The 21,196-nt window shown below is 42.0% G+C and overlaps 1 protein-coding gene across 3 annotated transcripts in view; it reads left to right on the top strand.

Moving 5' to 3' along the window:
• Positions 1–20,861, top strand: part of ASB12 (ankyrin repeat and SOCS box containing 12) — a 152,171-nt gene extending 131,310 nt beyond the window's left edge. The window contains exons 1-3 of one of the 3 annotated variants that reach the window (XM_063083248.1): positions 13,702–13,878; positions 19,321–20,170; positions 20,587–20,861. In XM_063083248.1, the coding sequence (XP_062939318.1) occupies positions 19,345–20,170; positions 20,587–20,720 (960 nt within the window). In that variant the 5' untranslated portion in view covers positions 13,702–13,878; positions 19,321–19,344 and the 3' untranslated portion in view covers positions 20,721–20,861. Of the gene's footprint in view, positions 1–13,701; positions 13,879–17,094; positions 17,267–19,320; positions 20,171–20,586 lie in introns of those variants that run through there. The other 2 variants (XM_063083246.1, XM_063083247.1) reach the window with 2 other exon arrangements.
• The last annotated feature ends 335 nt before the right edge of the window (positions 20,862–21,196 follow it).

The following is a 21,196-nucleotide window of genomic DNA, read 5'->3' as shown; positions in this document are numbered from 1 at the left end:
TCTAGCCTGCTGGTTAGACTCTCTGTTTTGTTTTTTCTTTTGTTGAATGAATCCTTCAGCTCCACAAGCTCTACTACATTTTTTTGAAGGCATTGATTTCTTTGTACATTTCTTCTTTCAGATCCTGTATATTTTTTCTCATTTCATTGTGTTATCTAACTGTGTTTTCTTGTATGTCATTTAGTTTCCTTAGAATTGTTTCTCTAAATTCCTTGTCAGTCATTTCAAAGACTTCCTGTTCTATAGGCTCTAGAGCTTTAGAGTTATTGTTTTCCTTTTGTGGTGATGTACTGTCTTGATTTTTCATATTTCTGTTATCCTTCCTTTGGTGTTTTGTCATTGTGGCAAGGGGTATCACAGTCCACTCATTTCACCCTGATGTCTGGCTTGGATCCTGCAGGGACTGCCAATTCTGGATGTGGGAACTAGCCTGGGCTGGGAGTACTGTAATGCTTGTGTTTTCCAGGCATGGAAAGAGACATGGCTGTCTCGGGGGTGTGGACCCAGAGGCTCTTAAGTATCTCTAAGTGGTGGGGATCAACCTGGGCTTGAGTTTCCATGGCGTCTGCCTTTTCCAGCATAGCTATCTTGGGGCATGTGAGCCCAGATGCTCTTAAGACTCTCTAAGTGGAAGGGACCAATTTGGGCTGGAGGTCCTGCAGTGCCTGCCTTTCTGGCATGGCTGTCTCAGGGCATGTGGGCTCCGAGGCTCTTATGTCTCTCCAAGCAGTGGGGACCAACCTGCACTGGAGGTCCCACAGCACCTGCCTTTTCTGTCTCGGCTGTGTCTGGGCGTGTGAGCCCAGAGGCTTTTAAGTCTCTCTAAGTGGCAGGGACTGACCTGGGCTAGAGATACCACAGTGCCTGCCTTTTCCAGCACAGCTGTCTCTGGGTGTGTGAGCCCAGAGGCTCTTAAGTTTCTCTAACCAGTGGGGACCAATCTGGGCTGGATGTCCTGCAGTGCCTGCCTTTTCCAGCACCACTGTCTCAGGGCGTGTGGACCCACAGCTCTTAAGTCTCTCTAAGTGCCAGGGACTGACCTGGGCTGGAGGTCCCACAGCACCTACCTTTTCCAGCAAAGCTGTCTTGGGGCATTGTGAGCCCAGAGGCTCTTAAGTCTCTCTAAGCAGTGGGGACCAACCTAGGCTGTAGGTCCCACCGCACCTGCCTTTTCCAGTGCAGCAGTCTCAGGGCATGTGGGCCCAGAGGCTCTTAAGTCTCTCTATGCAGCAGGGACCAACCTGGGCTGGAGGTCCAGCAATGCCTTCCTTTTCTGTCTTGGCTGTCTTGGGGCGTGTGGGCCCCATAGCTCTCAGGCCTCTCTGGGCGGCAGACACGGTCCTGGACTGGGGTCCCATGGCACATGGATCCTGCCTGTTCCAGCACAGATCTCACGTCTCCTGTTGTTGCTTTTTAATAGTCGCAAGTTGGTCTCTTTGTGGGAGTGAGCGACACTAGGTACTGTCTACTCTACCATCTTGACCAGAACTCTATACCACATTTTTCTTATCCAGTCAGCCTTCTATGAACATTTAGGTTGGTTTCAACTCTTAGATGTCGTAAATAGAGCTGCAATAAACATGGGAGTGCAGGTATCCCTTCAACATGGTGATTTTCATTCCTTTGGGTATATGCCCAGCAGTGGGATTGTTGGATTGCATGACAGTTCCATCTGTAGTTCTTTGAGGAACCTTCATACTGTTTTCCATAATGGCTGCACCAATTTACAATCCCTCCAACAATGTAGGAGGTTTCCCCTTTCACTGCATTCTTGCCAGCATTTGTTATTTTGTCTTTTTGATGTTGGCCAGTCTAACTGGCATGAGATGATATCTCAATGTGGTTTTGGTTTGCATTTCCCTGATGCTTAGTGATGTTGAGCATTTTTTCATCTGTCTGTTGGAATTTTGTATGTCTTCCTTTAAGAAAGGCCTCTTCAGCTCCTTTGCGCATTTTTTAATTGAGTTACTTGGCTTTTTTTACTTTGAAGTTGTTTGAGTTACTTGTATATTCTGGATATTAATCCCTTGTCGGATGCATAGTTTGTGAGTATTTTCTCCCGTTCTGTAGATTGTCTTTCTGCTTGGTTAACTGTTTCTTTTGCTATGCAAAGAGTTTAACTTGATGTAATCCCATTTTTAAATTTTTTCTTTTGTTGCCTGCACATTTGGGGTCTTGTTCATAAAGTCTTTATGCAGTCCTACTTCCTAAAGTGTTTTCCCTATGTTTTCTTTTAATAGTTTTATAGTTTTAGATATGATATGTCTTTAATCCATTTTGAGTTGGTTTTGGTATATGGCAAGAATTATGAGTGTAGTTTCATTCTTCTACATGTGGATGTCCAGCACTTACTGAAGAGGCAGTCTTTTTCCCAATGTATGCTCCTGTTCCCTCTGTCAAATATCAGTTGGCTGTAAATATTCAGGTTGATTTCTGTGTTCTCTATTCTGTTGCATTGGTCTAAGTGTCCATTTTTATGTGATTACCATGCTGTTTTGCTTACTATAGCTTTGTAGTATAATTTGAAGTCAGGTAGTGTAATGCCTCTGGCTTTAGTATTATTATTATTTTTTTCCTCAGGATTGTTTTGGTTATTCAGGTCTTTTGTTGTTCCATATAATGTTAGGATTGTTTTTTCCATTTCTATTTTCTGTCTATTGGATTGAAGAATGTCATTGGTATTTTGATGGGTAGTCCATTTTGTGTAGTATGGACCTTTTTACAATGTTATTTCTTCTGATTGAAGAGCATGGAATGTCTTTCCACGTTTTTGTGTCCCCTTTAATTTCTTTCAACAAAGATTTGTAGTTCTCATTGTTAGAGATTTTTCACCTCCTTGGTTGAATTGATACCTAGATTATTATTATTATTATTATTTTTTTGGTCACTATTGTAAATGGGCTAGCTCTTTTTTTCTGCTAGTCTATTCTTGGAGTATAAAAATGCTACTGAGTTTTGAATGTTGATTTTGCAATTTTACTGAAATCATTTTGCAACTCTGTTTTTTTCCATGGTCTTTAGCCTTTTTTATTTTTATTTTTATTTATTTTTTTTTTAAATTTTATTTTGACGATATACATTGTGGCTGATTATTGCTCCCCATCACCAAAACCTCCCTCCCTTCTCCCTCACCCCCTCCTCCCCAACAATGTCCTTTCTGTTTGCTTGTCGTATCAACTTCAAATAATTGTGGTTGTTATATCTTCTCCCCCCCACCCCGGTTTGTGTGTGTGTGTGTGTGTGTGTGTGTGTGTGTGTGTGTGTGTGTGTGTGTGTGTGTGTGTGTGTGTGAATTTATATATTAATTTTTAGCTCCCACCAATAAGTGAGAACATGTGGTATTTCTCTTTCTGTGCCTGACTTGTTTCACTTAATATAATTCTCTCAAGGTCCATCCATGTTGTTGCAAATGGCAGTATTTCATTCGTTTTTATAGCTGAGTAGTATTCCATTGTGTAGATGTACCACATTTTCCGTATCCACTCATCTGATGATGGGCATTTGGGCTGGTTCCAACTCTTGGCTATTGTAAAGAGTGCTGCGATAAACATTGGGAAACAGGTATACCTTCGACTTGATGATTTCCATTCCTCTGGGTATATTCCCAACAGTGGGATAGCTGGGTAGCCTTTTTTATATATAGGATCTTGTCATCTGCCAACAGGGACAGTTTGACTTTGTCCTTTTCAATCTGGATGCCCTTTATTTCTTTCTCTTCCCTGATTGCTCTGGTTAGTACTTCCACTGTGATGTTAAATAGGAGTGGGGAGAGTGGGTATTCTTCACTTGTTCTCATTCTTAATGGAAAAGCTTCAGCTTTTCCCAATTCCGGATGATACTCATTTGGCAGTTTGTTGTATATAACTTTTATTGTGTTGAGATACTTTCCTTCTATTTCTAATTTGCTGAGAGTAATTATCATAAAGCAATGTAGAATTTTGTCAAAAGGTTTTTCTGTGTCTACAGAGATAGTATATGAGTTTTGTCCTTGATTTTCTTCATGTCGTGTCTCACATTTATTGACATGTATGTTGAGCAATCCTTGCATCACTGGGATAAAACCCATTTAATCATGATAATTTTTTGGATGTGTTGCTACATTCTGATTGCTAATATTTCGTTGAGCATTTTCGTGTCTATGTTCATCATATATTGGCCTTAGTTTTCTTTTTTGGTTTTTGTTGTCTGGTTTTGGTATCCCGGTGATGCTGGCCTCAGAATGAGTTTGGGAGAATGGCCTGTGTTTCAATTTTTTGGAATAGTTTGAAGAGAATTGGTATTAAATACTTTTTTATTTTTTATATTTTTTGTAAATATAGCTTATTATACATATATGTTGGTTACAAAGTTGATGTTCAATAGTTGTGTGCAATGTGTGATGGTTAGATCAGGATAATTAGCTTAGTCATCATTACAATACATAATCATTCTTTGTGTCCATTGACCAATTTCTCATTATCTCCTCTCCCTCCCCACTTCCCTCCCTTTTTCTACCTCTAGTAATCACAGTTCTTTTCTTTCCTAAAAATTCAATGAAGAATTCATCAGTAAAGCCCTCTGGTAATAGGATTTTTTGTTTGGAGACTGCTGCTTACTGCTTCGATCTCATTGATTGTTATTAGTCTGTTGAGGTTTCCTATTTCTTCTTGGTTCAGTCTTGGTAGTCTGCATGTGACCAAAGATTTGTCCATTTCCTCTAGGTTTTCAAATTTTATGGCATATAGTTGCTTATAATAGTCTGTAATGATTTCTTGTGTTTCTGTGGTATTGGTTACAACCTATAGGCCTCCTTTTTGATTTCTGATTTTTTTTATTTGGTTCTTCCCTCTTCCATTTTAAGTTAGTCTAGCTAATGATTTGTCTATTTTTGTTTATCTTCTCAAAAAACCAAGTTTTTGTTTCACTGATCTTTTGTGTCATTTTGGGGGGTGTTTATTTCACTTAGTTATCTGACCTTAATTATTTCTTTCTGTCCACTAATTTTGGGATTGGATTGTTCTTGTTTTTCTACTTCTTTGAGGTATAGCATTAGGTCATTTATTTGAAGTTTTTCTATTCTTTATAAAAAAACACCAAAAAATATGCAGCTAACACAATACTTGATGGTAAGAAAGTAGATGCTTTCCTGCTAAAATCAAAAACAAAGCATGAATGTCTACTCTCACCACACCTATTTGACATCATACTGGAAGTCTGAATGAATGCAATAAGACAAGAAAAGAAAATAAAAGGTTTACAATCTAGGAAGAAAGACATAAAACTATCTTTGAATGCAGATGATATGATTTTCTTTGTAAAAAGTTTCAAAGGATATAAAGGAAAAAGCCTGGAACTAATAAGCAATTGTAGCAAGTTTGCAAGATACAAGGTTAATATACAAAAGTCAATTACTTTTTATATAATGATGAACAATTGAAATTAGCAATCACAAACATGATACTGTTTACATTAATACCAAAAAAGGGGAAATGCTTCGGTACAAGTTGGATACAAGATTAAAAAATATATGAAGCAAACATTGACTGAATTAAAGGCAGAAACAGATATCTCTGCAATAATAGTTAGAGATGTCAATACAACACTTTCAATAATAGATAGAACTTATAGACAAAAGATCAGTAAGGACATAGAGAACTTGAACAACATTACAAGCCAGCTAGACCTACCATATGTGCATACATGCAACAGCAGAATACACATTCTTTTAAATTGCATATGAAACATTTTCCAATATATGACATATCTTAGGCCACAATAGAAGTCTTAATAAATTTTAAAAGACAGAAATCATACATTTCTTCCATGACTACAAAGTAATAAATCTAAAAATATATAATAGAAGGAAAACTGGAAAATTCACAAATACATGGGAATTAAACAATACACTCTTAAACAACCAGTGGGTCAAAAACAAAATCACAAGAAAATCAAGAAAATTAGGAATAGAGATGAAAAAAATAACATACCAAACCGTATGGCATTGCAAAGAGGGAAATTTATGGTTGTTAATGCCTACATTGAAAAAGAAGAAAGATCTCAGATAAATAATCTAAACTTACTCCTTGAGGAATTAGGGGGACAGAAGCAAATTAAACCCAAAGATAGCAAGAGGAAAGAAATAATAAAGATTAAACCAGAGATAGATAAAATAGAGAATAGAAAAATATAGAGAGAATCAACAGCCAGAAGTTGGTTCTTTGAAAAGTTCAACAAAATTGACAAACCATTAAATAGACTAACAGAGAAAAGTCAACAAATAATTAACAGAATTGAAAGTGGTAACATTACTACCAACCTTACAGAAATAAAAGGATTATAAGCAAATGTTATGAACAATTGTATACAGCCAAATTAGATAACCTACAGTAAAATGAACAAATTCCGGAAATACAGAAATTACCTAAACTGACTCATAGAAGGAAACATAGGAGAAAAGCTTCATGACACTGTATTTGGAAGTGATTTCTTGGATATGACATGAAATGCATAGGCAACAAAAGCAAAATAGACAAGTAGGACTACATAAAACTTAAAAACTTTTGAGCATCAAAAACACTATAAACAGAGTGAAAAGACAACCTATGGAATGGGAGAAAATATTTTTAAATCATGTATATGATAAGGGGTGTCTTAGTCCGTTTTATGTTGCTATTACAGAGCTACCTGAGACTGGGTGATTTATAAAGAAGAGAGGTTTATTTGGCTTACAATTCTAGGACAGCTGCATCTGGCATAGGCTTCAGGCTGCTTCTACTCATGGCAGAAAACAACAGGCAGCCAGCTGGTACAGGCAGATCACATAGTGAGAGGAAGCAAGAGAGAGATAGGGAAGGTGCCCAGGGTCTATTAAACAACCAGCTCTTGCAGGAATAGAGTGAGAACTCACTCATTAATCCCCTAATCCCCCAGGGAGAGTATTAAGCCATTCATGACGGATCTGCCTCCATGACCCAGTTTCCAGCACTGCCACATTGGGGATCAAATTTCCTCACAAGTTTTGGAGGGGACAACACCTCCAAACTCCATCATTCCGCCCCTATCCCCCCAAAAGTCATGTTCCTCTCACATACAAAATAACAGTTATTCTGTCCCAACAGTCCCAAAAGTCTTAGCTTGTTCCAGCACCAACTTAAAAGTCCAACGTCCAAAGTCTCATCTGAGACCAAAAGCAAAACTCCTTCCAGCTGTGAACCTGTAAAAATCAAAAACAAATTTATCTACTTCCAAGATACAATGGTGGAATAGACATTGGGTACACATTCCCATTCAAAAGAGAGGAATAGGCCAGAAGAAAGAAACAGGCCCCAAACAAGTCCAAAACCCAGCAGGGCAGACATTAAGTCTTAAAGCTCCAAAATAATCTTTGACTCCAAGTCCTGCATCCTGGGCACAATTGAGCATCTGGGCCCCAAAGCATAAGGCAGCCTCATTCCCACAGCTCTGCTATGTGCAGCCCAGTGGGCTGCACTGGTGTCTGTGGCTTTTCCAGGCCTGTGTTGCATGTTATCAGTGGCCCTGCAGTTCTGCGGTCCTGGTGGCAGCCTCACTGCCTTGGCTCTACTAGCTATTTCCCTTGTGCAGGCTCCCTGTGGGGGCTCCAACCCCACTTTCCTGCTTGGCATTGCTCTAGTAGATGGCCTCTGCAGTGACTCTGCTCCTGTGGCAGGTCTCTGCCTGGTCCCCCAGGCTTTTCCATATATCCTCTGAAATCTGGGTGGAGGCTGCCATGCCTCTACTGCTCTCATGTCCTGCCAGCCTGTAGACTTAACACAACGTGGATGCCACCGAGGTTTCAGGCTTCTACTCTCCAGAACTGCTGCATGAACCACATTTGGGGCTGCTTCAGCCAGAGCAGCTGGGATGCAGGGAGCAGGCTCCTGAGGGCAGCTGTGCCCCAGGTCTCTCCTCCAGGACAACTCAGTCCTTCTAGGCCTCAGGGCCTTTGATGCATGGGGCACCCTTCCAGACTTCTCAAATGCCTGCAGGGCTTTTTTCCCATTGTCATGGTTACTAGTATCTGGCTGCCTCACCACCAAGATAACGTCTTCTGCTTCACCCTTGCATTTTTCTCCTGCTCTCTGCTTCTTTACCACATGGCCAGGCTACAAATTTTCCAAATCTTTATGCTCTGCTTCCCTTTTAATTTCTGACTTTACATCATGCCTTTGCTGCCATAACTCAGAGTAGGCTCTTAGAAGTAACTGTGCAGCTTCCTTAATGTTTTGCTGCATAGAGATTTCTTCCACCATACATTCTGGTTCACAACTCTTAAGTCCCAGCTTCCACAACGTCCAAGGGCGTGGACACAGTGCAGCCAAATTCCTTGCTATGGTGTAGCAAGGGTTATCTTTTGTCCAATTTCCGATAAGTTCCTCATTTCTGTCTGAGACCTCATCATTCGCATGGTCTTTACTGTCCACATTTCTATCAGCATTCTGGTCACAACCACTTCAACAATCTCTAAAATGTTCCAAACATTCTCTCATCTTTTTGTATTCTTCTAAGTCCTCCAAACTCCTCCAACCTTTGCCTATTACCCAGTTCTAAAGCTGCATCCACATCTTCAGGTATCTGTATAGCAACACCCCACTCCTCGGTACCAATTTTCTGTCTTAGTCCATTTTGTGTTGCTATTACAGAACTACCTGAGATTGGGTGATTTATAAAGAAGAGAGGTTTATTTGGCTTACAATTCTGGGACAGCTGCATCTGGCACGGGCCTCAGGCTGTTTCTACTCGTGGCAGAAAACAGCAGGCAGCTGGCAGGTACAGGCAGATCATATGGCAAGAGGAAGCAAGGGGGGGGGAGGTGCCAGGGTATATTTAACAACCAGCTCTCATGGGAACTAATAGAGTGAGAACTCACTCATTAATCCCCTCTCCCCCAGGGAGAGCATTAATCTACTCATGACCGATCTGCCCCTGTGACCCAATCAGTTTCCAACACTGCTGCATTGGGGATCAAATTTCCACATGAGTTTTGGAGGGGACAACACGTCCAAACTCCATCAAGGGGTTAAAATCCAGGATATATAAAGAACTCCTACAACTCAACAACAATGGAAAAGAAAAATAAACCTATCAAAAATGCTCAAATGAATTGAGAGTAGATATTTCTCCAAAGATGATATACAAATGACCAAAAGGTACATGAAAAAATGTTCAACATCACTAATCATTAGGGAAATACAAATCAAAACCACTATGAGATATCACCTCACACCCATTAGGATGGCTACTGTAAGATTAGAAAAACAGAATGTAACAAATGTTGGCAAGAATGTGAAGAAATTTGAACCATTGCATACTGTTGATGCAATTATAAAATGGTGCAACTACTATTGAAAATAGTGTGGCAGTTCCTTAGAAAATTAAAAATATGCTACCATATAATCTAGCAATCCCACTTCTGGGTATATACCCAAAAGAATTAAAAGCAGGGACTCAGATACTTGTACAACAATATTCATAGCAGCATTATTCAGAAAAGCAAAAAGGTGGAAGAAACAAAAGTGTCCATCCATGGATGAGTGAATAAACAAAATGTGGTATATACATACTATGGAATATTATTTAGCCTTAAAAAGGAAGGAAATCCTGTTATGTACTACAACTTGGATGAACCTTCAGGACATATGCTAAGTGAAATAAGTGAGTCACAAAAAGACAAATACTGTATGATTTCACTGATATGAAGTATCTAAAGTATCAAATTCATAGAAGTAGAAAGTAAGATGGTGCTTACCAGAGGGTGGGGGAAAGGAGATTTGGGGAGTTGTTTAATGGGTATGGAGTTTCAGTTTTGCAAGAGGAAAAAGTTCTGGAGATCTGTTGCACAACAATGTGAATATACTTAACACTACTGAACTGTACATTTAAAAATGGTTAAAATGGTAAATTTTATGTTATGTGTTTTTTACTATGATTAAAAAAGTTTTGTGCTATATGTCTTTGATTTGGCATGAATGCACAGGCTTTGGCAAAGAGAGGAAATAAATTGAAGGCAGCTCACAAAAGCCAATTCTCTCTAAAAGGAGTATTTTACACAGTACTCAAAGCTTGTTACATTTCTGATCATTCTATTACATAATTAGTATTTTGTGGTTACTAACATGGAGTTTTGACATTTGAAACTAGTGCTCTTAGTGTTATAGTTCGTTTCCTTGATGTCAGATGCCTGTAGGCCTATACTCCATGTACAACACAATGCAGTGCAATGACATACAATAAATGGTTGCATTCCAGAGCATGGTCACCTAGGAGTGAGCGTAAGTGCCCTCTTGGTAGGGCAGTCAGGGAAATACTATTGTTTGATATCTGAGACTTTGTTAAACAGCTCTTTGTGCACATACCTTTCCTTTTTCAAATGTAAATCAGCTAATAAACATGAGTTTCTTTATAAGTTAAAAAAAGTGGGCAAAGTACTTGAATAGACAGATTTCAAGAGGATGCTCAACTGTTGCCTTGCCTCCTACGGATTTGTCACTCCTTTTCCCCTGGGTGACAGAGCTGCCAAAGATTACTCAAAGCCCATCTCATCTGAGCAGTGAGAAGCCTCAAAAAGGGGTTAATGTCCCAGAACCCTCAAGAGCGAGGCATTCCTTCCATTTGGGAAATTAACCACGAATTGGGGTTCTCTTCCTGCATTTATTCTCCAGACCAGCAAGTTACAGGAAGAGACATAGGTGGGGTTTTTGCTAAGTACAGTTTAACAAGTTTAACAATAGAAGCTGGTAACATGTAATTAAGTCGATCCACTAACAAAAGGTTGATTTTAGCAAACATTCTCTTCTTACAGCAATTTCCCAGTATCTTTACATATCAATCAGTAACCTGTCTGTCTTTGAGCCAGCAACCTTGCTGTGTTACAATTCTTTATCTTACAACAGAGATTTTATAGCCTGGGGAAAATTTCCTGTCCTTTGCAAGGTCAATATTTGAAACTGCAAGTCTTTGGAAAACCAGGCCCTGTCAAGTACATTTGCTTTATGAATACTCCACACTCGACATCATTAATAATTAGAGAAATGCAAATCAAAACTGCAATGAGACACCACTTATCTACTGGGATAGCTATAATCAAAACCAAGGAAAATAACAAGTATTGCTTAGGTTGTGGAGACATCAGAACTTTCATGCATCACTGGTGGGAACGTAAAATGGTGCACCTGCTATGGAAAAAGTGTGGCAGCTCCTCCAAAAAATATGTCCACACAAAAACTTGTGCTGGAAATCAAATGTTACCTGAATGTTCATAGTAGCATTATTTATAATAGCCAAAATGCGGAAACAACTTGAATGTCCATTAACAGATGAATGAACAAAATTTGGTATATACACAAAATGGAATACTATTCAGTCTTAAAAACAAATGAAGTTCTGACCAAGGTGGGAGGAGTGGGAAGGAAGTAGATGTGGCTATAAAAAGGCAACATGAGATATCTTTATTGGGATAAAACTATTATGTATATTGTCTTAGGTGGTATACATAAGAATCTACATGTGATAAAATTGTATAGCAATAAATACACACACATATGCACAAATGAGTACAAGTAAAGCTGGAGAAATCTGAATAAGATAGGTGGATTGTGTCAATGTCAGTATCATACTTGTGATATCGTACAAGATGTTACCATTGGGAGAAACTGGGTAAAGTGTACATAGGACCTCTTATTAATTTTACAACTGCATGTGAATCTACAGTTATCTCAATAGAAAATTATATTTAAATATTCTGTAAATCTTTTTTCAAGAATAATACCCTACTCTGTCATCTTTAGCATCATAATGGCTTATTTATTGACTGCTAATCAGGCTTTCACCTCAGACAATGAACAGCTACAGGCCACTGGCTCAAACTAAGCTAAAGCTAATACGCTTTTTGATGTTTCTGATCTTCAGAGTTACTGATCACACTGGGACACTGACACTTTCCAAAGGAGTCATCTGACCTCCTATGAGCTCCCTGACACTCTCGATCTGCTAGCAGGTTGCATGACCACTTCATGAATGTGGTAGACAAGACTGAGAAGGAGACTGGATAGATACCAGTTTGAAAGGAATAGTTCAACGATCTGGGGCTGTTTTCCCTGACATAAAGTGACATAGAGGGTAGGATACCTGAGTTCAGATGCTAGAGGGCTGTTTTGGAGTAAAGAAAGTAACTATATTTTCTTGGTTCCTAAGGATGAGCAGAAGATAAAAATAAGTTCTCAGGTGTACTTTAAAGATGCAGATATGGGCTTAGCAGAAAGGACTAACTGAGCTACCCAACAATGAATGACATGTGCTGCCTCTGAATGTAGAAAGTGCCCTATTATTTGAAGCATTCAAGCTGAAGTCATTAAATGTTTCTCAGAAATGTGGAAATTAACTTTCAATGTGCAGATTCTAACACCAAAGTAATCAAGTGAAACAGGGCTGCCACTGCTTTATCCCACCACATCTCTGACCCCTTCACTGGTTTTTTGTTTTTCCTTACTAAAACCTTTTTCTGTTCCCTGGTGATTGGAAAAAGAAAGAGAAGGGCTCTAGGTCTTGGGATCAGTATTCTGTATAGACTGGAGTCTATTTGCAGAAAAATTCAGGTTATAACTGGTTTTGGTGGGATGTAGGGACAGAGAACTCCGCCGTATCCCCCGGACTAATCTGGGAGACTGACATGGACATAGAATAACCATTGGCATCCAGGGAAGCTTTTAGTTCTGACATTTTTACATTATATAAAATAGAATTATTTCATGTTTGTTTTTCCTAATAAACTGTGAGCTCTTTAAGGGATACCATTTCTTATTTTTCTCTGTGTTCTTCCTGCATCTAGAACCTAACACATAGTGGCTGCTTGATAGTTTCCCATAAAGAGTTTCTCAGACTTGATCAGATTATTTGTGGTGTGGTCCATATACCTAATGCTGGGCTAGCTTTTCCTCCCAGAGGGAAGCAGGATGCTGGCTCCCAGTTTCTTTTTGTGTGACACCTGAAATAGATAATGCAACTGTTTCTAAAGGTAAATTCCTACCACTTCCCTCATTTAAAGACAACCAGGGAGATAAAATGGTACTCTTCAGAGCTGGGCTTTTGAAAAAGTTCCCGGTGCTGGACATATTAAACTGGTGGTGATGCCTTAGGGTGAGAAGAGTGGGAGGCTATGGGCATTTTCTTCGTGCTGAGCCTGTGGGTTAGTGGACCGAGGAGGTCTTTATAAATGATTAGGGCCTTCTTAAGCTTTAGAAAAGCTGACTGAGAACACATTCAAGTATGAAGCCTTCTCCTTCCCCCTCTCCTCCTCACTCTGGGGAGTGGGGGGAAGGGAGGGTGGCATGTTGCTGGGCCCTCAAGAAAGGAAAAAGGAAACCCAGAGAGGCTAAGTTTGGAAGAAGGAAAAAACAGGCCCCAGCTCAGAGGAAGGTGTGCAAGGAGAGGCTGGGTCTTCCCGGGCCTCTTAGTGGAGGGATGGGAACACCCACAGATCAGAGGCCTCACCTTGGCACCCATTTGAGTGGTGGGGAGGGGTATACGACGAAAGGCTGGGAACAGGAGCCCAAGCCTCATCAGGCACCTGTCTAGCTGTCAGTCATTCCCTCCAGGTCTTACCCGTGAGCGGCCCCCCTCCTTGCTGGGATTGCTCCCAGAATGGCACAGTAAGATAACACGGCCTGGGTGGGGGAGTGTAGCCTAAAATTAGCCCTCTGGACCAAGTCAGCTATAGGGGCCAACGCTTTGCCTTTCAGAGGCATTAACAGTGGGAACCGAGGGTCCTGCCTGCTCCAGCCTGGGGCAGTAGAGGCTCCCCACGGAGGGGCCACTAGGGCCAGAGTGCTTTGCAGAGGGGCTGGGACAGCGACCCCAGGCAGCAGGGCCTCAGGCCGAAGCCTGGTGAGTACCTGTATCCTAGGACTCAAGGTTGTCAGGAAGGAGTAAATCCTGTGGAACCGCTGACCTGTGACCACCACCCTTCATGGGCTGTTCCTCCTGGATCTGGGACTTGGGGATGTTTGGCAGCGTGGGTAGGGAAACCCACCAGCAGAAGTGAGGAGGAATACGATGCCAGCTTTTTGCCTTGTCTGTCCCAAGACAGTGTGTCTTCCTAGGCCCTCAGGTCTACACGGACCTACTTCTTGAGGGCAATTCCGATTATATACACTACAGGGATAGTGAAGGTTTCTCTTCGTGTCCCTGTGTGGTATTTGTGAATTTCTGTGTGTGGTGCAGTGGAATGGGCTTAATGGCATAAGGGCAGAGATCCTCAGGGTGGGAAGAGGAAGGTAAGTCTGAAAAATACTCTACTAATGCCTGAAAGAGTGTTCTAGGATACAGGAAACCAGCCACTATCCTGTAGGAGTTCTTAACCTGGATTAACAAACCCCAAGAAGGCTTTAGATATAATTCAAGGGATCCAGAAACTTGGAAGGGCAAGCAATTACCTTTCTTTTTTCTAACCTCTAACTGATATTTACCATCTCCTTCAAGGAGGAATGCAGGCAGCAAACAGCAGTAGTACTACCAGTTCCTGTAATTTGGTCACTAGAAGAAATCATGCAGACATTTTGTATCATATTACAGTTGTGGCAGAAATCTTGAAATGTCATTTACACTCATCACCACTTAGAAATTATTAGTAAATCTTGTTATTTAATATATTAATAAGGATCATCTACTACTATATATGGAGTTTTAAAAATATTTTCATAGCAGTATTTCAATATAATTGGTTTCTTTTAATCCTATGTATTTTATTTGATGTACTACAAACCATTCTGAAAGGGGTCCACAGACTTCTCCAGTTTGCCACAGGGGCCAACGTCACAAAAAGATTTAAAACTCTTGCACTTTGGGGATCAGGGAGGGGCTCCTTGCACACAGTGGGCACACAATAACTCTTTTGATTAATAAACCACAGCAAAGCGAGTTTAGGCAATAGACTAGCTGGATTTTCTTGTCTTTATCTAATGTGGTGCAATTCACTCAGGTGCCAAAGCCAGTTGGAGGCCATGACTTTATCTCCCTCTGGAGGCTCTTACATGGGCCCTGCTGTGGGCTGATGGTATGACCTTGGTAAGAGCTTCGGCATTTCCCTCCACCACTTCCTGTCCTCTTCATCTCCCCAGACGCCAGTCCCCAAAATAAAATAGTAAGAAGGGAATCCCTACTGGCTATCAGAAGAAACGATTTGTAAAGGGACCTCCCATTACTCAAGTCCCCGGAATTCAGCATGACATGCAAAAGCTGAGAATCCTGGGAGCTGCAATGTGACTCTGCTTGAGGCAAGGGGGAGGGGTATGTGTTTGTGTTTCATGTTGTAATAGAAAAAACAGGATGGGAAGTAGGAACACCTGGATTCTATTTCTGACTCTGCTATTGCCTTGATGTAAGGCACCTGGCAAATCCCTTACCCTCTCTGGCCGCAGTTTCCTCCATTTACAAAATTATTACCTATCCCAGTACATGAAATAGTTTTGAAAAGCACAAGTGTGTTCTGGGTTCTTGTTAATGAGACAACTGACAGTAACAGCTATGTGACCTTAGGGAAGTCCCTGCTCCCTTCTGAACCTTGGTTTCCTTATCTCTAAATTGAAGAAACTAAGTTAAATGATCTTCAAGGTTAATTCCAGTTCTTAGGTTCTAGAACATTAAGTAGGGAGCAATAGTTGTATAAATTTGAGACCTAAGGAATGATCATCATCATAGTAAAAATAGTTACTGAGAACTATGTTCAGGCACTATTCTAAGCACTTACTATGTATTAACTCATTTAATCCTAACAACAGTCCTCCAAGACAGGTACTACTATTATCCTTTCTTTACAGAAGAAGAAATGGGCACAGAGAGATTAAGTGACCTGCTCTAGGTCACACAGCTACTAAGAGGTAGAGCTGGGATTGAAGCAAAACTCCAGAACCATTTTTTACTACGGTGGCATATGCCTTTCCATCTGCAGTGGGGGCAAAACAGACCCATATAGAAACACTTACAATACAGTGTGATGACTGCTATAGTGCTATAGCAGCACAGATTCTGGAGGAGCTAACTCAGCAGAAGGAACTGCATGTGGCAGAAAGAAGTATGATGTATACTGACAGCCATCATTTCTCTTCCCTTATTACTGGATATTGGGGTATTAGTAGAGGAGTAGCAGAAAGTGAGGCTGGAGAGATTGGCCAAGATCTATCTATTCATGAAGAACCTGTGATCTGGGCTAAGGCAAACCTAAATGTCCACTGACAGATGACTGGATAAGAAAAATGTGGTATATCGACTCAATGGAATACTACTGTGCCATAAAAAAGAATGAAATTCTGCCATTTATAGCAACAAGGATGAATTTTTAGAGAAATATGTTAAGTGAAATAATCCAGGCACAGAAAGAGAAACACTGCATGTCCTCACTCGTAAGTGAGAGAGAAGGAGGGAAGGAAGGAAGGTAGGAAGGAAGTGAGGGAGGAGAAAGAAAAAGAAAGAAAGAAGGAAGGAAAGAAAGAATCACAGTAATACACTGAACTTTAAAAAAAACGGAGAACAGAACTGTGGTTATCAGAGGAGAGAAAGGGGAAGGGGAGGGGAGTTATTGAGAAATTAGTTAAGGGTCACAAAGACTGATTACGTTTTGTAAACATGAGTACATTAATTATCCTGATTTGATCACCACATATTGTACACATGTATTGATATTCAAATCTACCCCACACATATACATAATCAATTAAGCTTCAATAAAAAATAAAATAATAAAATATGCATGATAAATTCACTGACTAGAAACTAAAAAAAAAAAAAAAAAGCCATTAAGGGATTTAAAAAAGAGGATTGGTAAAAACCAAATTTGTATTTTTTAATTATCACTTTAGCCACAATGTGGAGAAAATATTGAAAAGGGAAACTATGTAGGAGACTACTATAACTGTTGAGGCAAAAGACGGTGGGGGGTTAGATAAAGCACTGGCAATGGGGTTGGGCCCTGAGGGGGACAGATGGTCTGGAGAGGTCTCTAGCAGGTAAAATCCACAGGACTTGATGGGATTGGATGGGAGTGGGACAAAGAGGTGAGAAGATTGAGATGAGTCTTAGGTTTTTGGTTTGGTTGACCAGGTAGATGGTGAGGATATGGATATATGGATCAAGTTTGAGATACGGATCAAGTTTGGTGATGGTGGTGGTGGTCACTGCTGACTTTGGAGTGCTTGAAGAAATTCAGTGTATACATGCCTGGAGCTGGAGAGAGAGCTGGGGGTCTTGGAGTGATAGACTTGAAATCATCGGAATAAAGGTGAGAGCTAAAGCTCTGGGACTGGAGAGAAGAGGATGAATTAGAGAACAAGCAGAATATAAATATTTCAGGGAGAATGAAGGGGAAAAAAATTAGGAGAATGTGCCAGCCAGGAAGTTGAGGGAGGGATTTGTAGGAAGGAGTGGTCAGGAGGGACAGATATCCCAGAAAAGTCAGGGAAGGAAAGATCTGAGAAACATCCACTGGATTTAGCCACAAGGATGACCTTTTGAAGAGCTTTCTCGGTGTATGATTTAGGGTGGTGGGAGCAAGAGTAGGGAGCAGAGGGTGGAGAAGTGAATGGGAGGTGGGGAAGTAGACAACTCTTTGGATAAGTTTAGTGAAGATGGGAGAGATGAAGAGAAAGGTAGGGACCATAGTAGTTTTTTCTTTCATTTCCTAAGATGGTTGAGGAGGAGGAAGCAGTGTGAGGAGGTGAAGGTGCAGAGAAAGGAAGCTCACCTTTGAAGATCTAATATATGGTAGTTCTCTTCCTCCTAACAGCCTCATGAGTCAGACTATCATTTCTGTCTTATAGATAAGGAAACTGAGTCCCAAGGAAGGGACTTGCCCAAGGTTCCTCAGCTAGGAACTAGGACTGCTGAGTTGCAAACCCAGGTCTCCCTGATTTCCAAAATCCTATTCTTCCCATTGCACTGGAAGAATGAATAAATAATAAGACTATATATGGGGTTGATGCTGGCAGGTGAGGGGGTACCTAAAGTTGAGAGTGACTCCACCCACGCACCTCACAATTTTCTTTCTATGAGGTGGGTACTTGAGGTCCCAGGCTAATAAAGAGAAGACGGGGTGGACAGTAAATAAAAAGAGGTATGCGGCCCTGACACCTTGGCTGCAGGGTATGGGAGAGTAGGGAGACTCAAGCTCTGAAAAACCTACCAGCTCACCCTGATGACATTTCAAACTGAGGTGGGTGACCTTGACTTTGGAACACTAGGAACAGGACTGGTAAGGTCAGGGGTTAGGTTGAGTCAGTCATTGGGCCATGGGTGATTTTGTAAGGCCTAAGGATTAGGGGAAGAGAAGAGTTGAGGGTTGAGACAAGGCTCTAAGCTGTGTTGGGCAGAAAGGATGGGAAAAGACTTGAGCCAGAGGGATGGGAGAAGCAGTGAGTTCAGAGGAGGTGTTGGCAATCAAAGGGACTCCTGGACTGAAGTGGTCCTGGAGGAGAAACCAGTTGTCACCAGAGAGGAGGACTTGCCCTGGAATCCTTGACCGTTTGCTGCCATTTATTTGCCTTCATTTTACTTGAAGTGTGTTCTTTGTAATGCCACCTCTTCATTTAATAAGTAAATGTCATTGAACACCCATTTCCTAAGCACCTCTGTTCCTAAAGCATGGGGCCTGACTCTGAGGGGAGGTTACAGAAGACCCAGGAGAGGGAGACTTGGTCAGATATGAGGGGCTGCAAAGAGGGTGAACCTCATCCAAAATGCTGAGACATAGAGTTGAGGGCTTGCCCCACAAGACTGATATCAAAATGCTAAAGGATAACAGTATAACACCACAAAGCATTAATCTGTTGGCCTAGCAACTGCCAGGCCAGAGCCACCTCATTAATCCACACGTTCTGAACTGAGGAAGATATGTTTACCAAATCCCCAGCCATGATGTAGGCCCTACTGGAGGTGGAGGAATGCAAGATGAAGACAGGGTCCTCGCCCTGGACTTTACATACTAATGGAGCACAGATAAGTGGAAATGTTGTGCAGAAGTTCATAGCTGAAGTCTAGTTGTGGTTCTTTGGAATCCCTGAGCAGGAGAAGGAAGAGATTAGGGAAGGCTTCCCAAAAGTAGGAGTTTGAGGGTCAGGCAGAACAGTATATGCAAAGGAACCAGTCTATGAAGTGGCCTAACCTGTTTTGGCAGCTGTCTCTGGGGTCTGAAATAAAGTGAGAGTGAGAGTGAGAAGCAGGAGACCCATGAATGAGTACCCTGATGGTGAAGGGCAGGGAGAAAAGGGTTCAAGTGGAGGCTGAAAACAGGCTTTTGATGTGGACCGTCAGTCCCTTCTACTTTTTTGTCACCCACAGATCTGGCATATCCCCCTGCTCATAATGAGAATAGTCCTGCTTCAATCAGCCAAGATGAACCTCATGGACATCACCAAGATCTTCTCCCTCCTGCAGCCCGACAAGGAAGAGGAAGACACTGACACGGGGGAGAAGCAGGCTCTCAATCAAGCAGTGTACGACAATGACTCCTGTACCTTGGACCAGCTTTTACGCCAGGAGCGTTACAAACGTTTCATCAACAGCAGGAGCGGCTGGGGTGTTCCTGGGACACCCTTGCGCTTGGCTGCTTCATATGGCCACTCGAGCTGTTTGCAGGTCCTCCTGGCACATGGTGCTGACGTAGATAGCTTGGACGTCAAGGCACAGACACCACTTTTCACTGCTGTCAGTCATGGCCATCTGGACTGTGTGCGTGTGCTTTTGGAAGCTGGTGCCTGTCCTGGTGGTAGCATCTACAACAACTGTTCTCCTGTGCTTGCAGCTGCCCGTGATGGCGCCGTTGCTATCCTGCAGGAGCTCCTGGGCCACGGTGCAGAGGCCAACGTCAAGGCTAAACTACCAGTCTGGGCATCGAACATAGCTTCATGTTCAGGCCCCCTTTATTTGGCCGCAGTCTACGGGCATCTCGACTGCTTCCGCCTGCTTTTGCTTCATGGGGCAGACCCCAACTACAACTGCACCGATCAGGGCCTACTGGCTCATATTAAACAGCCCCGCACCCTCCTCGAAATTTGCCTCCACCACAATTGTGAGCCAGAGTACATCCAGCTGTTAATTGATTTTGGTGCTAACATCTACCTTCCATCTCTCTCCCTGGACCTGAACTCGCAAGATGATAAAGGCATTGCATTGCTGCTACAGGCCCGAGGTGAGTGGGGAGCAGGCTAGCACCATAGGCCTCCTAGCTTAGAGGTCCCAGGGCCCCAAATCACCACCCAAGCCAATCTTCTAGGATGAACTGGAGAAAACTCCATCTTTCTCCTTCTCCTGGTGCCACAGTAGAGAAGAGTTTACAAATTTCATGTTAGGGAAGGGGTCAATAAGATGAGGTGAGGGAGAGGCACTAGCCCAGTTTCTGGTCCTGGCTTTCCCAATGACTGTTTTGTGGTCCTGAGCATGCCCTTTCTAAGCCTCAGTGTGTCCCCACTGGTAATATGCATTAGGGACAGTGTGGGGGACAGTTTTTAGAAGGGAGAGAGCATTAAGTCTGTATTAGCCAGGGCAGGCTGGATGGGAAAATTATGCTGAGACTTGCTTCTCATGACCTGTTTCCCCTTGGTGTAGCCACTCCACGGTCGCTCCTGTCACAGGCCCGTTTAGTTATACGCAGAGCCCTGCGCCAGGCCAGCCAGCCACATGCCATCAACCAGCTGGATATTCCCCCCATGTTGATTAACTACCTCAAACACCAACTGTAATCTTGCAGTCTTCTCAGGAACCCATGATGCCTCCAAAAACCACCTGGGGACCCAGGTAGCTGGAGGGCAGTACAACTCTACCAACTCCCCTGGAGCTGCTCTCCTGTATTATCTTCCACAATAAAACCCTCAACAAAATAAGTTCTGGTGACTGCTGTGTCTGGCATGTGTATATAGAGGAAAAGAGGGGGTTCATTGGGGGAAGGGATCTGATCGGCCATGGGGAAGGATGGTAATGGTCTGGCACCCGACAATCACAGGAGTCTTGGCCACTGAAAGAGCAAAAGAGAAAATGAATCCACCTCCCTACCAAGATCCTCTACAGGGTTTGGAAATGTGCTACCCTGGAAGCAAGGGCCTGAAGAACCCAAATGGGTAGAAGAATACATCAGCTTGCTCAGCCCTGTGCCTCCCTTCACTTCTCTGACTACTACAAGATGCCTTTTCAGGGGTTGTCCTCCTGTCCTCTATTACTT

This window comes from Cynocephalus volans, chromosome X (genome assembly GCF_027409185.1).
Source record: "Cynocephalus volans isolate mCynVol1 chromosome X, mCynVol1.pri, whole genome shotgun sequence".
Taxonomy (NCBI): domain Eukaryota; kingdom Metazoa; phylum Chordata; class Mammalia; order Dermoptera; family Cynocephalidae; genus Cynocephalus; species Cynocephalus volans.
Note: the sequence above shows the minus strand (reverse complement) of the source record. Positions and strands in the feature narration are given on the sequence as shown.